The 15705-nt window shown below is 38.3% G+C and overlaps 1 protein-coding gene across 4 annotated transcripts in view; it reads right to left on the reverse strand.

The window, feature by feature from the left end:
* hdac11 (histone deacetylase 11) overlaps positions 1–11631 on the reverse strand; it is a 46155-nt gene extending 34524 nt beyond the window's left edge. The window contains exons 1-6 of one of the 4 annotated variants that reach the window (XM_053484503.1): positions 11412–11631; positions 11185–11251; positions 10987–11047; positions 10078–10226; positions 9271–9371; positions 2469–2585 (exon numbers count right to left, since the gene is read on the reverse strand). In XM_053484503.1, the coding sequence (XP_053340478.1) occupies positions 2469–2585; positions 9271–9371; positions 10078–10226; positions 10987–11047; positions 11185–11233 (477 nt within the window). In that variant the 5' untranslated portion in view covers positions 11234–11251; positions 11412–11631. Of the gene's footprint in view, positions 1–2468; positions 2586–9270; positions 9372–10077; positions 10227–10558; positions 10831–10986; positions 11048–11184; positions 11252–11411 lie in introns of those variants that run through there. The other 3 variants (XM_053484504.1, XM_053484506.1, XM_053484505.1) reach the window with 3 other exon arrangements.
* Positions 11632–15705: the final 4074 nt, after the last annotated feature.

A 15705-nucleotide genomic window follows, 5' to 3' on the forward strand; every position in this document is an offset into this window, starting at 1 on the left:
TGCATTCTGCATCAATAACCAGAATAACACACTTGAAGGAATGTGCCATCCACCCTCTTCAGCATACATGAAGATACTCAAAGATGACTGCCATTTATGGAAGAGGAAGAGTATGCCACCCCAACCACCCAAGTCAGCTTGGATTCTTGGACATTGGAACAGGTGTGGAGTTGTTTTCTAGGAGTTAGTTGGGCTCAACCCCTTACTAACAGTGAAAGGACACTCTTAACGCTTCAGCAGACCAAGACATGTTGGACAATTCCACGCTCCCAACTTTGGGAACAGTTTGAAAATCATGTTCCAACATGAATGCGCACCAGTGCACAAGGCAACGTCCATAAAGACATGGATGAGCGGGTTAGGTGTCAAAGAACTTGACTGGCCTGAACAGTCCTGACCTCATCTCGATAGAACACCTTTGGGATGAATTAGAGCGGAGACTACGAACCAGGCCTTCTCGTCCAATATCAGTCTCTAAACTCACAAATGTGGAAGAATAGTAAAAAATTCCCATAGACACATTCCTAAACATTGTGGAAAGTCTTCCCACAAGAGTTAAAGCTGTTATGGCTGCAAAGAAGGCGAGGCCAACATCATATTAAACCCTATGGATTAAGAATTGTTAATCCACAGGGTTTAATATGATGTTGGCACACACACAACGCCTACTTTAACCTTCACAGACACACACACTCTTTCTCTCTGCTCTACACAGAAACACTGCTCTGTCGCGATTCTTTTCAAAAGGTAAAGTGCAGGGTTATTTCTTTAATTTTTACTTTGCAGCAGTGATTTCGTTAAAGTTTAAAAAAAATTTATTTGGTTTACGAGTGTTTTGGAATACGAGTCGCTTCAGGAACAAATTATGCTTGTAATCCAAGGTTTCACTGTATATATTTGGCAGATGTAAAGCATTCATGTCTATGTTTTTTTTTTTGTCCATTTTTATTTTATTATTATTATAACAGCTCAAGGAGCAACATGTTTGTGCACTTTCTAAAGATTTAGTTCTGTTTTTGAATACAGCAATGAATGCTTTACTTGTTTTTTGTTTTTTATCAGATTAATCTGAAAAAAAAAAAATTATCGACAGATTAATCGATTAGTTGCAGCCCTACTACTTACACACTAAAGGAAGACAATACACAGCAGTTTCTTTGAGCTTGCATTGCACTGGTTATGAGGATTAACAAAGCTATCAACCTGTACAGAAACTTCACACTTACCATGTATAACCTTTACCAGTTAACCAATAAGACCAGTTAATAAGACCAAGTGTTGAAAATTTTTGGAATTTTAGCCATTACTGTGCAGTTCTCCATACAGCATCTGTGCACCTACAGTACAATATATTCATTAAAACCAACAAATTATCATTCTTTTAAGTGCAGAAACAACTAAAGGTTTCAGTGAAACATTACAGAAGTGACCTCTCAAAGGAAGTAACTGCATCTTAAGTGTCTGCCACTCCTATGATCGATGCTCGCCGTGAGATTAGCCTGTTCAAACATCCGCTTCTCCACGCTAAGCTAACTTATTAGAGATTCCTGAAACTCTCTCTAAAAACAAAACACTTAGTGTCGACAATGCAGCGTTCGCGCATCCTTTGTACTGCTTATCTCGCATGTCATAAGTCTATTTCTATAATCATTTCAAAAGGGGACGTCAGGCTTAATGCAGCCCTGTTATCTGGGTGTCCTGCAGATGTTCAAATTAACCATCCCTCCCAAGATTACACTTGATTCTGTTAACAAGGTGTCCGAAATGGCTCTTTTCTCAGTATCCCATAAGCAAAAAAAAGCACTTGTTTTGTGAATAAATCACTGAATCGTGCCCAGTGGAGTCCTTTCCTGAGCATTGGCACTTCTCCCCTTATTACTTATGCTACAACACATAAAACACTAAGGCAGTAAAAGGCAGACCCAGAGGATGAGAAACATTTATGAATGAGATGTAGCGGCCATTACTGGCCATGAAACCACGTTCTGAGATGCAAAATTAACATTTGTGTTAAATGAAACATGATCATTGGCTGTATAATACCCACAGGCAAAAGCTAAATATGAGATTTAAGGCGTATAACCCACTGAATTTAAAAACACACCCATCGCTCCTCTAACAGAGACATTATCTGTCATCATCTCATGTTTAGAAAATAGTAATAGAATAACGCTGAAGAGCGAATGCTCATTTTACCATAACTTCCTCCTGCACATTCATGTGTGTATAATAAATCAAGAAAAGATCAGCAGTTTAATAAAAAAGAAAAAAGAAAAAAAAAAATACAGTATACTTTCCATATCCAACACTATAATGACATTCTTAAGTCCCAGATTCCCTACCTGAAGGACAAGGGGAGGAAATGTCACATCTTTGCTAAAGATAAAAGCATTGAAGCGTAACAGGTCTTAAAAGGTCTTGAAACATTTTTGTTCTGCTGTGTGTGTAAGATTCCCTCAGGGACCTACCATAATAGTGCCGCCGGTCTGGGTGCGTAACGGTCTCAGCACCTTGCGCTGCACCAAGAAGTTGGGCAAAAAAACGAGAGGAGGGATTTCTGTGATGGTGGCCACCACCAGAGACCACTGAAAACATAAAAACACACAAATTTGCTTGCTAAAATGAAAATGTTGGTGGTATTTCGGGATATGACAAGCAGATCAACAAGAACAACAACAGGCAGGAGACAACAACGTACCTGTGAGACAAGAAATGAGAGGATAACATAAATATGTGAAGGCCTGGGAAATCCTTTCATAGGTTGAAAACATACTGGTCAGCAATAACATTATGACCGCCTTCATAATATTAAGTAGGTCTTTCCTTTTGGCACCAAAACAGCAATGCACTATATGTTCCGACACCTTTCTATGGACATTAGAATGAGCTTTTTCAGCAGTTAGAGCTACACTAGCGCATTTATTAGATCGGACTACACAGGCCATTCAACTTTTGGTAAGCCCTGACTACTGCAGAATAGAGACATCTTACAAGAGCTGCAGTTCTGGAGTCGACCCAGTAATCTAGCATTACAATTTGACCCTTGTTTAAGGTCACTCAAATACTTGTATTTTCCCATTTTTTCTGTTTCCAACACATTAACTTACAGAGTAGCTACAATTGCAATATATCATTCCAATGGCACTTGGAATGAGATATTGTAACTGTAGCTACTGTGAGAAGGGTCAAATTATAAAGGCTAGGGGACTGGCTCAGAGAAATTTTAAAACTGCAGCTCCTGTGGTACGTTTCCAGTCTGTAATGGTCAGAATGTACCAAAAAGCGATCCAAGCAAGAAAAAGTGGTGAACCAGTGACAGGATCATGGGGGGCCCCTCAAGTCTGGCCCTTGTAGTCCGATCGAATAGAAGAGCTACTATAGCTTAAACTGCTGAAAAGGTTAATGCTGGTTCCCATAAACAGATGTAAGAATACACCACAGTGGTGGCAAAAGGTTGATCTACTCTATATTATGCCGGTGGTTATAATGTTTACAAGAAATAAACCTCTCGCATTTTAAATCCTGGTTGCTTCCAGTAAAAAGGCAAAAAAAAAAACACATTTGAAGATTTAATTCAAATTCCACAGGAAGACGTTATCTACGCACCACTTACAGTAAAACCTAGTTTACTTATGAAAATGTCCATTACAGCCAAATGTTTTTTTTTTTTTACATTTATAAAAGGAAATGACTTGAGTGCTGAATTTAATTATCAGCGTAGTTCTCATCAATCTCTGTCTCATCACTTGACTGATCCGGGTTCTACTGAGAAAATTTACTTTTTTATTGGGTAAAACTTTGTTTTTTTAAAACTTTCTTTGCTGTCGCCTCTGCAACATTATGCCAACGTACAGTTGGTTTAATGATGGCATACTGTTGCAGAGGCATTACAGATATTTCAAAAGATTTTTTTTGTACAAAATTGTTTCAAAACATTGTGGACACCTGACCATAATAGCCATACTGTATGTTGGCAATACCCAAACCGTTGCAACAAAGAAGAAAGCAGTGGCCTCCGAGTAGTGCAGTGGTAAAGTGCTCGCCCTATCCTCCTGAGAAGTTTGACTCCTGGGTGATGCTGTAACCTCTCCCAGCCGGAGGTCTAGAGAGAGCTGATTGGCTCAGCTCTCTCACAGGGGAGGGATAAGAGGTACTTGGTGCTCCCACATTAATCACGGCTCTACAGCCAATCAGGGGCGTCTGTGAGCTCGCGCAAGCAGAAGGAGCGGATAGCGCTCTCCTTCGAGTGTGTTGCGCCGCCCCCAACCATACGTGAGCGAGCAGTTCGAAAAGATGCAGTCGGCTGGCGTCACATGGTTCGGAGGAAACGCGTGATAGTCTTCGGCCCTCCCGACTGAGTGGCAGTAGTAGCCTTAATGTGGGAGCCCCCTAGTGATGGGGAGGAATTGAACGCGACTAAATTTGGGAGAAAATCAGGAATAAATCAAAAAAAAAAAAAAAAGCAAGCAAGCAGTAACATAGAAAGCCTGTGTATGCTGTAGTATTACAAATTCCTGTCAAGAAAACTAAGAGGTCCCAACATATTCCAGCATGGTACTGCCTCTTTTCACAAAGAGAGGTGCAAGAATACTGTTCATAAATTTGGAATGGAAAAACTGAGTGGGCAGCACAGAGCCTTGACCTCAGCACCAATGAACACCTTTGGAATGGAGTGGAACTCTGATATCTTTGACTGATTTTTAATGCTCTTCTGGCAAATTCCCAGAGCCTCGTTCCAAATATCTAGCAGAATGCTTTCTCAGAAGAAGTGAGGTTATTATAATAGAGAAGGAAGACCAAAAAAAAGGACCTAAAATAAGGTCCAGAAAGTACAATAATGTTGAAAAGGGTTTTGCATTTTTAAAGGTGTATTATTGTCAAAAACAGGTTTTCCAGAATTGAACATTTTTGACATCTGATGCGTTTTCCCAGACCATCACACAAATAATATCATTTAGATTTACATTGTGGACACAGTTTTCCAAAAGCATTGTAATGCTAAAAATCACAATCCTTCTATTCATGTCTTTACACACAATCCCTTTGAAGAACTTGCCCACTAACAGGTAAATCAAAACCCAAATTAATTTCTGACTCTTGTTTCAGTTTGCTCTTTGGAGTTATTGACAGACAAATAACCAAAGTATACAGTGTAGCCAAAGGTATGTGGACACCTGACCATCACCCCATATGTGGATCTCCCCCCAAACTGTTACCACAAAGTTGAAAGCACACAACTGTTAAAATCTGCATGCTCTAGCTTTACAATATCCTGTCACTTCAACTGAGGGCCCTGAACTTAATCTAGCATGATACTGCCCCGTGCACAAAGCAAGGTCTATGAAGGTACTGTTTCCCAAAGATGGAGTAGAGGATAATAAAAGAGCCCTGACCTGAACCCAGCTGAACAACTTTGGGATCAATTAAAATGCCAACTGCACCACAGGACTCCTATTCCCACATCAATACCTGACCTCACTAATGCTCTTGTGGCACATCCCAAAACCACACTCCACGAGCTAATAAAAAGCATTCAAAAATGTTAAAACAGCACAGATGGGTGTGATGGTCAAGTATTCACAAACTTTTGGCCATATATTCTATCAGTGGTTACCAATTCTGGTCCTGCAGGACCCCCTGCCTTTTACATTTTTGTGTTTTCCCTGCTCAACCACATTCATTTCTACTCAGTAAAGGCTGGTAACTAGCTAGTTAAATCAGTTGTGCTGGAAGCTGAGAAAAAACTAAAATGTGCAGAGCAGGGGGTCCTCCAAAAGAAGGGTTGGGAACCACTGGTCTGTTATACAGCAGTAGAAAAAAAGTACAAAATATATTTGGCCATAGTGGAACTGATATACCTCTCTTGAGCCCTCCAAGATATCGTTCTGCATGCAGAAAGGGAATAAATACACAGAGGCATTTTTAGGGATGATGAACTCTGTCCAATTTATAGAACTGATACTTCCTAGCTGAACAAAAGATGTCCATCATCTGAGAATAGTCTCATGCTGGTAAAGGGTAGGATTTGAAAGTGGAAAACACATTCCAGCTCAGCGGTAACACCCCAGTGCTCTGTTGTCAATATATGCTTGGATCACGGCGAGCAATGGGGATTCGCACTGCACCGAGTCATGCATCAGTCAACACAGTCAGTGGCCAGGCCACATACTGACCTTGGCGTGTGCGTTCTGAGCATTGGGGAGTCCCTCAACTCAGCCTTGTCGCAGAGATAATAACAAAGTGTGGTTGACTCGTTCTTAAAAAAAAAAAAAAAAGAGCAGGGATGATTGTGACCTCATCAAACTGGAAGGAAACCTGGGATGCTCCTTGGGGTATGTTTTAATTGTGTCTGCTTTTTAGTTAGTTTGTCACTAACAGAAGGGAATGCCATATACAAGGGTGGAATGTGAAATTTAATATTAGTCAGGATTAATATTAAAATATTATGCACAGAATGGTACAGAGCAGCACGGTGGCTTAGTGGTTAGCACCGTCACCTTACACCTGCAGGACCCCCGCAACCCTGTATACAGGATAAAGCAGCATGGACGATGAGTGAGTGAGAATTGTACAGTTGGTATTTTTAATACTTGCTGTTGGAAGTTGCAATTCATTGAAATAAATACAACATTTTACTTCAGCATTCTCTCCCAAGCTACACCCCAAAACACATGCTTACTTTTAATCTTCATGGAAGATGGGGAGCTTTCTTAACTGACAGACAATAGGACACAAAATTAGACACTTCATTTTGTCTCAGATTGTGTTTCTCTGTCTTCACAGAATGTAGGGCACCTCAGAGACCAGTAGGTGACTAATTCGGTAGTTTTACTATAACAGAACAATAAATTTAACATAGCCTTAAGTTGTTAAACTTGCACATACCCACTCCCATAAACAAAACTACTCTGTAATTCTGTCCAAAGTGCAGTCTGTACATGTCTAGTTGAAACAAATGTTTTTTTATTTTCTTTTAATTTAGCTTATGTGTGAACTGGGAAAGGGTTTTGTGATCTATGATCACCACACTTGCAGGACCTTTGAGCAGAAAGTGAGGAACATTTCACTGATTATATTAATAATTATAATTAATATATTAAGTTAAAATGTTTAACATCTTTAAATACTAATCCAACAATGAATTGGATAGGTGACCCAGCAGCCAGTTGCACCGGTTGAATTTATGCTTGTTCATAAGTCTGTACTAAGCCAAACGGTAAGAGCATTGTGTTAGCACAGTGTGGAATTTGGTTTGCACCACAGACACTTTTGGTGTCCCTGCACAAATCTTAAACCACTCCTTGTTTCTTTGTATTTTGCTTCCGAAGAACCAGACTTTTTGAATGTAGTATTTTTAATGTAGTCTTAAGGAATATTTTTCCAGCCTTTCTAAAGGACTTTTTGTATCTCATTTTTGGAAAGTTTTAGTCTCTCATTTTTAGTCCAGTCTCCGTACCTGACCAGTTTCAGAGAAATATTTTTGTTTGTTAAGCCACACAATGACTTATAAATCACTCAAGCATAAAAAACCTCCAACATAAGGCGAGAACCAGCAAGAAAAAGATGCAGATGCCGAGTGGTTGAATGAGATGAGAGGGAAAATGAGGTTGTTATTTTTTTTTATTGCATCTTTAGGTACTTTTCAGCCTGTCACAGTAAAATATTTGTTCCCATTTTCATAATTTATTCTACATCATTTAATTTAATATGTAGAATAAGGGGTGGCTTTTGCACAGTACATCATGAAAAACAGCAGATAAAACTTTTTACAATTTTTTATTACCAGCCAATTAAAAGCATTGTTCTAAAAACAAACAGGAAACCTTACATCCAGAGCAAAGACATGGTTGAAAGAAATGGTTGGTGCACATATTTTTTAGTATAATCTACAGTCTAGCTATATTTTTACCATATATTGTTTAATGTACCTTACACCAAGCAGAGATTTTAATTAATTATTTATGTAATTTGTACTTTATACAAGCATGCACTTGTTTGATTTTGCTCCCTGGGCTTCCATCAAAGATCCACTGCCTGGTCCAAAAAAAAAAAAAAAAAAAGTTACGTAAAAGTTACATAAAAACCTTCCACTGGACAATTACTGCAGTGATTAATATGGTTCAGTTGGAAACAAGTTATTAAACTAATGCAGTAAACAGCTTCTCATTTTTTAAACAACTACGGTATGTCAGAAGACATATCCTGTGATCTAAGGAGATTGCTGAACCTGGTAAAATTGTGTTTAGAACTTTAAAACGCTTTATTAAACCTGAAAAGATAGTGGTGAACCCATCATCCTCATTAAAGAAATCTGGTGTTGCTTCTATTGGTCCGGTCTAGGTTTAGCAATGTTATGTTCCAAAAAAATGAGGTCAGCCAACTACCTGAATATACTGAATGACCATGATTATTCATCAGTGGATTTTTTTTCTTCCCTGATAACATGGACATATTACAAGATGACAATGCCAGGATTCATCAGTCTCAAATTGTGAAAGAGTGATTAAGGGAGCATGAGATGACATTTTCTCTCATGCGTAGGCCACCACAGAGTCCAGACATAAACCCTACTGATAATTTCTGGGAAGTGATTGAGAAGGCTTTACACAGTGGCCTGACTATCCCATCATCAACACAAGATCTTGGTGAAAAATTAATGCAACCCTGGACTGAAATAAATGTGACATAGCATAAGCTTATCAAACAATTTCACAGCCGTGATGAAGCCGAAAGGTTGTCCAATTTAATATTAGAATGTATAACTTTTCTCTCTTTTTTTGGCCAGGCAGTAGATAAAGCATTTAAAAAAAATGAGCCACAGCAACAAAATGTATCTAAACATCAATAAGTTACTCTGTATTTAAATATGCTGAATGAAAGCATAAAAATTACATAAATGGTCATTATGGTAATTATAGTCACATTATGCCTCTTGTTTAGATGTGCCATTACAGACACTGTACTTCAAAAGCCGTCCATGTCGAATGATCATTGATTATAATTTTGCACATACTGAGAGAGAAGCAATGTAATACAGAAAAATATAATGGTCTTTTTCTCCCTTGGTGGACATTTTTTATTGTCCTTTGTAAACTCCATTGCAAAGTACTTACTAAAGAACTAGTCTATAATAGAAATGAAATTGACTGCTGATTCTTTGACTTTTCGTATCTGTTTAAATGTTAGGAAGGAACGAGGGCTGGAGAAGCACCGTGTTATTTCTCAGCAGGTGAAAAAAGTGCAATAACTCATACAAAGGCAGAGAAATACCTTGAGTCTGCTCAGGTAGCGTTTGGTGTGAACCACGAGGAGATCCTCCTCGCTGGCCTCCCTCGCTGTGACAATGGTCTCATCTGTGATGAACTGCTCCTCTGTGTGTGAACAGAAAATAGTTACTTAATGATTAAATAGAAAACCATCTACTTTGTCACTGTTTAAAGATGTCTTGTAGCTTATTAGAGGGACTTCGTCATCTGACGATACAAGTATCCACACGATTAACTAGTAAAACAGAAATCTTAATTCGCTGAGTCATGTTTGTATAGTTAGTTACAATAAAATATAAAATGAAAATATATAATATGAATCATATTGCCTAAGTTGTGCTAAATAAAAGGACATGTCACTCTATACTGCATAATCCATTAGCCCTACATTAATGCTGAACCTTAAAGTCAATGATTTAGCAGTAAAATAACACCACTTTTTTACGTTCTTATCAGTCTTAGATTAGGTGAAGCATTTTCCATGCAACCCCAACAAGTGCATTAATATAAACCTGTGGTATTTTTTTCTTTTTCTTCGACACTGATGCAAAAGCTGCGGATATGAACAGTCAACCACGCTGCAGTATAAGCAATATAACTACTACTACTACGGTATAAACTCAAAGTGACCTAGATGACTGAAATCCTTCAGTGATGTAAACTTCATTACCTTCCAACTTACTTACAGCTACTAAATACACAGCTCAATAAACCATTCTCCAGGGTTTCCTTATGGCACTTAGCTGATAAATAAGACCGTTAGAGGATTTTTAGACGACTCATTATTGCTTGAAATCCCTATCGTAATTACCTTTTAAGAAGTGAATGACTTTGCCCCATTTGCCAGCGTCAAATGGATGGAGTTTCTCCAGACCCATAAAGGTGATGTTATATGCAGGTGAGTAAACGATTGGCAGGCATGTTTCAGGAACCCGCTCATACAACTCGGTCTGGTGTGAGCTGGAGAAAAGAAATCAAATAAACAGGCATTTAAGTTACATATAATTATTATATATTAGGAGAAGAAAAAAATGTAAAAAAAATTTTTAATACTAACTATTGCGGTATGTTATATATTGCTATATATGATAATATTATGATAATAACAAGATGACACTATTAATATTATATCAATACAATATGCATCATACTGTACAATCTTTTTTTCCTGAAGTGTATACTTTTCTGGCTGACTCTGTGCATTTATATATATATATATATATATATATATATATATATATATTACTATGATATTGCACTATGATATTGCATTGATGTGAAAACTCACTCACTCATTGTCTATACTACTTATCCTGTATACAAGGTTGTGGGGGGCCTGGAGCCTATCCCAGGCTACTTAGGGCACGAGGCGGGATACACCCTTGGCAAGGTGCCAATATATTGCAGGGCACGCGCACACACACTCAGGGCAATGTGGGAACGCCAATTTGCATGTCTTTGGACTGTGAGAGGAAACCGGAGCACCTGCAAGAGACCCACCAAGCCCAGGGAGAACATGCATACTCCACGCACACAGACCCGGGGCAGGAATCGAACCCAGACCCTGGAGGTGTAAGGCGACAGTGCTAAATACCACGCAACCACACTGCCTGGAATAAAGGTCAGATTCTCAAAAGTTCTTGCAGTAACTACAACAATCACTCACACACACAAGGCTAAATATATGGGCTTTTATAATAGTTTTGTATGTAATACATACCCCCTTTTTCCTTCTGAACTTTCTTTACTAGACATGTCGACCACAGCATTCCAGATTTCAGCTTAAAATTTGGATTTAAAAAGAAAGAAAAAACAAGACAGTGAGTGCAGCCAAGCAACTGGCACAAATAGATCAATAACAAACACAGGCTTTTTTGTTTTGCCTTCCAAGGACTGAGAGGGAGGGAGAAAAAAATACATTTCCCACAATTCTCTGCAACTCCTGCGCAGGCGCAATAGGAATTCATGCGACGCAACGCCCCGTCCTGTGGAAATATTTTCGATTTAACGTCTTTACTCGGTTTCGTATTTAATGCGATGGGCTTGTTTAATATGATATTTATTGAAAGTATATTTACAGATATTCTATTTGATTCTGGCGTTCATAGAAAAGCGCTGTAAATGCACCACAGAGACACGACTCACCTGCTAGCCATTTTATTTTGGCTCTTTATTTCTAGAGTCAGCTTATTTTCGTCGTCTAGTCGTTTACTATGCAAGGAATATACGCTGACATCTTCTAAAAGATCTAGTCATTTTGTATTAACATGCCCAAATGTTTCCAGACAAAGCTGTCACAGCCAGTCACGATTATTCCTCGGTTACACTTTGCTTTTCCTGCTTTTCTCCTTTCAGCGCGCGCTTGCGTCTCTTATTACGTCACGTCATTAACCGAATAGTACCGAAATATCTTTAGGAACCGTGAGAACTTTTCTAAAAACAGACGGGGTGACAGCAGAAAGAAAGAAGTTTATAATAAAAATAATGATATATAATAACAATAATGATAATAAAGACTATAAACACTGATCAGTCGTAACATTATGACCACCTGCCTATTATTGAGTAGGTTCCCTTCTTGCACTGTGTGCCTGACATCTTTCTATTACAACCAGCATTAACTTTTTCATCAATTTGACTTACATTAGCACTTATTAGTGGTGGGACGTTTGAATCATTTTAGTGACTCGGTTCTTTAAATCTCGTTCATCAGAATGAACGAATCTTTTTTGAGTCATTAAGTTCATTTCGTTCTTTTGATAAGAAATCAATATAAAATGTTGCATTTTCAATTAAAAAGACCCCCGACAGGTCTACATACACACATTTTGGCTATAGTTCCAGTTAAGAAAATATTACAATGCAGCTAAGGACATATTATAATATGACCTCCCACTGAGCCACCAGTGCATATTGTAGCGTTTTTACGCCGGAAAGAATGCTGGAGAGCAAGTGAGCTTATTTGCTGCCCAATGCAATGGCTGGGAGTACTTTATTAGGCACACAGCAGGTATGGCATGAGCAGCACCTTCACTCAGGAGCCTACATCGAATTCAGCTTCAGCCTGAACCAGAGCACATTTCACACGTCACACCCCCACACACACAAACAGGGCCGAAGCCACTAACCAAAACACCTTTCCCCAATATGGTGAACACACCGACATCCCCGCAAGGCATGCTGGTCGTCAGCTGCCGCCCCGCCCACGCCACAATATTAACCGAATGAGTAGCTCACCTCTCATATGTTCTAGTCTGAGTCGTTCGTTCTTTTGAATCTATTGCACCGCATAACGTCTATGGGAGTCACGTGACAAAATAACGAACGGAGTAGAAGGGTCGTTGAAAAAGAATCGCTCAATTCTGTTCTCTCTACATAACATGCATGCGCACCCAGTAGAAAACGAACAAATCACTCTCTGAGACTACTTGTTCTTCACAGTCATGTTAAAGATCCGTTCATTCAACGATTGAATCATTCATGAACGACCCATCACTAGCACTTACTGTATATTGGTTCAGGCTACACGGGCCAGCCTTCGCTTCCCATGTGCTTCAGTGAGCCTTGGCGACACATGACCCTGTTGCCAGTTCACCTGTTTTCCATTCTTGGATTACTTTACATATTTGAATATTGCAAACCAGGAACATCCCACAAGAGTTGCACTGTTTTTTTCACAGAGTTTTTGAGTTGCTCTGACCCAGTCTCCTAGCTATCACAATTTGACAGTCCAAAAGTGGTCCAAGGAAAAAAAAAAACTGAGACTGCATCAGGTTCTGATCCGCTAGAAGAGCTCCTGTAGCTAATATTAAGGAAAGGGTTAATGTTGGTTGTGATGGAAGGATGTCCATACACACAGTTCATTATTGTTTTGTTGGGGGTGGGACATATTCAATATTAGGCAGGTGGTCATAATGTTATGGCTGATTAGACTAGTCTAAGCTTCCACTAATAAAACTCCACAACACATTATGCATTGCTGTAATCCTCAAGGAGTTTTAGCTATGTATTGGGCAACACAACTTCTACAGACAATTTTTCACTGATCAATTAAAATAAGCACATAGTTGAATTAGTTTGGCATATTAATATCATATTAATATTACATACTATACTATACTAAGTTTATATTCATGGAAATTAGCAGTAAGACTGTTTATTTGTGTAGAAGGAGGAACAGTTTCTCTGACAAATGATTAGAGAAATTCCTCCTCATAGGTACAGTATAACTACTGATTGAACATGTCAAATAACTAAACCCATGCTCTGTTGACAAAGCAAGTCGATTGTGCTTTGGCCTTTAAAATGCAGTTATTTTGCAATTTCCCACCTAAGGATGTTTATTTTTATTAGTAAATACTCCAGAACTTATTACTGGACATGTTTTTATTAAGTTTAAGTTGTTGTTAGTCTTTCGGCTGCTCCCGGCAAGGGGTCGCCACAGCGGAATACCCAGTCCGCACAACAACTTGGCACAGGTTTTACGCCGGATGCCCTTCCTGACCCAACCCCCCTATTTTGTCCGGGCTTGGGACCGGCACTGCATCCAGTGGCTGGAGGGTTTGGGCACTGGCTGGAAATCGAACCTGGGCCTTCCGCATAGCAGGCAAAACACCTTCCACTGAGCCACCAGTGCCCTCATAAACACATTTACATAAAGTATAGCATATTCCAAAAAAAAAAAAATTCTACATATATCAGACACATACATTTTTTGATGAACTGACGATGATAGCCTGACATATGGCATATTACAGGAAGTAAACAAATGTTATCCTCATCTTCATTGTGTGGCAAAATAATTTGCTGGAGACAGCGTATATGGAAAGCGCTGGATTGTGGGTAATTGAACTGTTTACTATAACATTGTGACCATTTGTGCATGCACATTTAAAGCATTTTTATTTATTTTTTGTCCAAATGTAGTGACTGTTTTTTAGTAACTGTACGGCAACAACAGCCCTCATGAACAAAAAAAAAGTATAAAAAGGCTGTAGGGGTGGGGTGGGGGGTAATATGTACAGAAAAGAGATTCTGGTAGTCAGTGTGTGTGTGAGACGCAAATGTGAAAGTCACCCTACACAGTAGCCCCCCTGCTCCTGCTTCTGTTCTCCAGTCACGATTCCTCTCAAAGGTAAAGTGCAGGTTAATTTGTTTTTTTTTTTTATTTTATATTTTATATTAATTATTTTTATATAAATATTTTTGGATTGTGAAACAAATCATCTAAGTTTTTTATTATTTCTTATGGGGGAAATTTGCTTTGATATACGAGTGCTTTGATATACACGCAGACTTCTGGAACAGATTATGCTTGCAATTATAATACAAGTATATACAGTGGTGTACATACAGTGGTATTAAGTATTGCAACAAAAGCAAAAGTCACCGTTTTCATGACAATCTCTAACATTTAAATAATGCCAGTACAAAAATATAAGAATAACTCATTTGTTTTATGCAATTAAATTGCCATTCAACTATCAGTATCAAAGTGTATGAAGTCATTTTCTTCTAAAACTGAAGATTTTGTGCAGAGGTGGACCCAATGGCTTCAGAAAGTAATTTGTTCCATTAATTAACCAAAGTGGCTGCTTTTAATTAACACAACTCTTTACCCTAATTAGCTAATTAGTGACGTCACCTGTTTTGTGCACAGAAAGAACAAATACCTGGAGTATGCTGTCTTAATACTTTTGGCCACCACTGTGCATCTTTCTCGTGTGTGTGTGTGTGTGTGTGTATAAAACAGTCTGGGTCTCATGCTAGCTAGCCCAACTTAAACTAAACTTTGACTAAAATCTTCCAAAATGACTAGAAATCTGAGGATATATATTTTTAGTCTAACACACTGCAGGTGCACTTACCAGGCCGCTAAACTCCGTCATAACAGTGAAGCACCTCCTTCTGCATAAACAAATTTGGAACCGGTATTGAAGACGTCAATTTTCCTGGGTCACATGACTGACGGATGGATTCTGTTCTAGCTTGACTGCTTTTCCTGTATTGAATTTTACTCCTTGAATTTTCAAGCTTGAATCTAAATTTTAGAATATTAAATTAAGTGTAGATTAAAATCAAGACTTAGAATGGACTAATGAGAATTTCATATGGCATTCATAAAGATATTGTTTTATAAGTTCAAATATTTTAGTTTAATAAATTCATTAGTATTTACATTTCAAAACTAATGATTTAACAGTGATTAAAGTTTAAAACGTGTTTTTCAAAGGCTGATATAATTCAAATAATTACTAATTTGCTTCCATACATTATCTTTATTTTTTTATTTTTACTGAGTCAGTACATAGTCTTGGTTATTTGACTAAAGGCTAAAATGTTAAAACCAGTTAACTAAGTAAAGCAATTACTCATTGCCCATTTTATCTGGGCTTGGAAAGAATTGGAAAGAATGATGTTCTGATCCATGTGATTTTTG

Source organism: Clarias gariepinus, chromosome 23 (assembly GCF_024256425.1).
Source record: "Clarias gariepinus isolate MV-2021 ecotype Netherlands chromosome 23, CGAR_prim_01v2, whole genome shotgun sequence".
NCBI classification, from domain to species: domain Eukaryota; kingdom Metazoa; phylum Chordata; class Actinopteri; order Siluriformes; family Clariidae; genus Clarias; species Clarias gariepinus.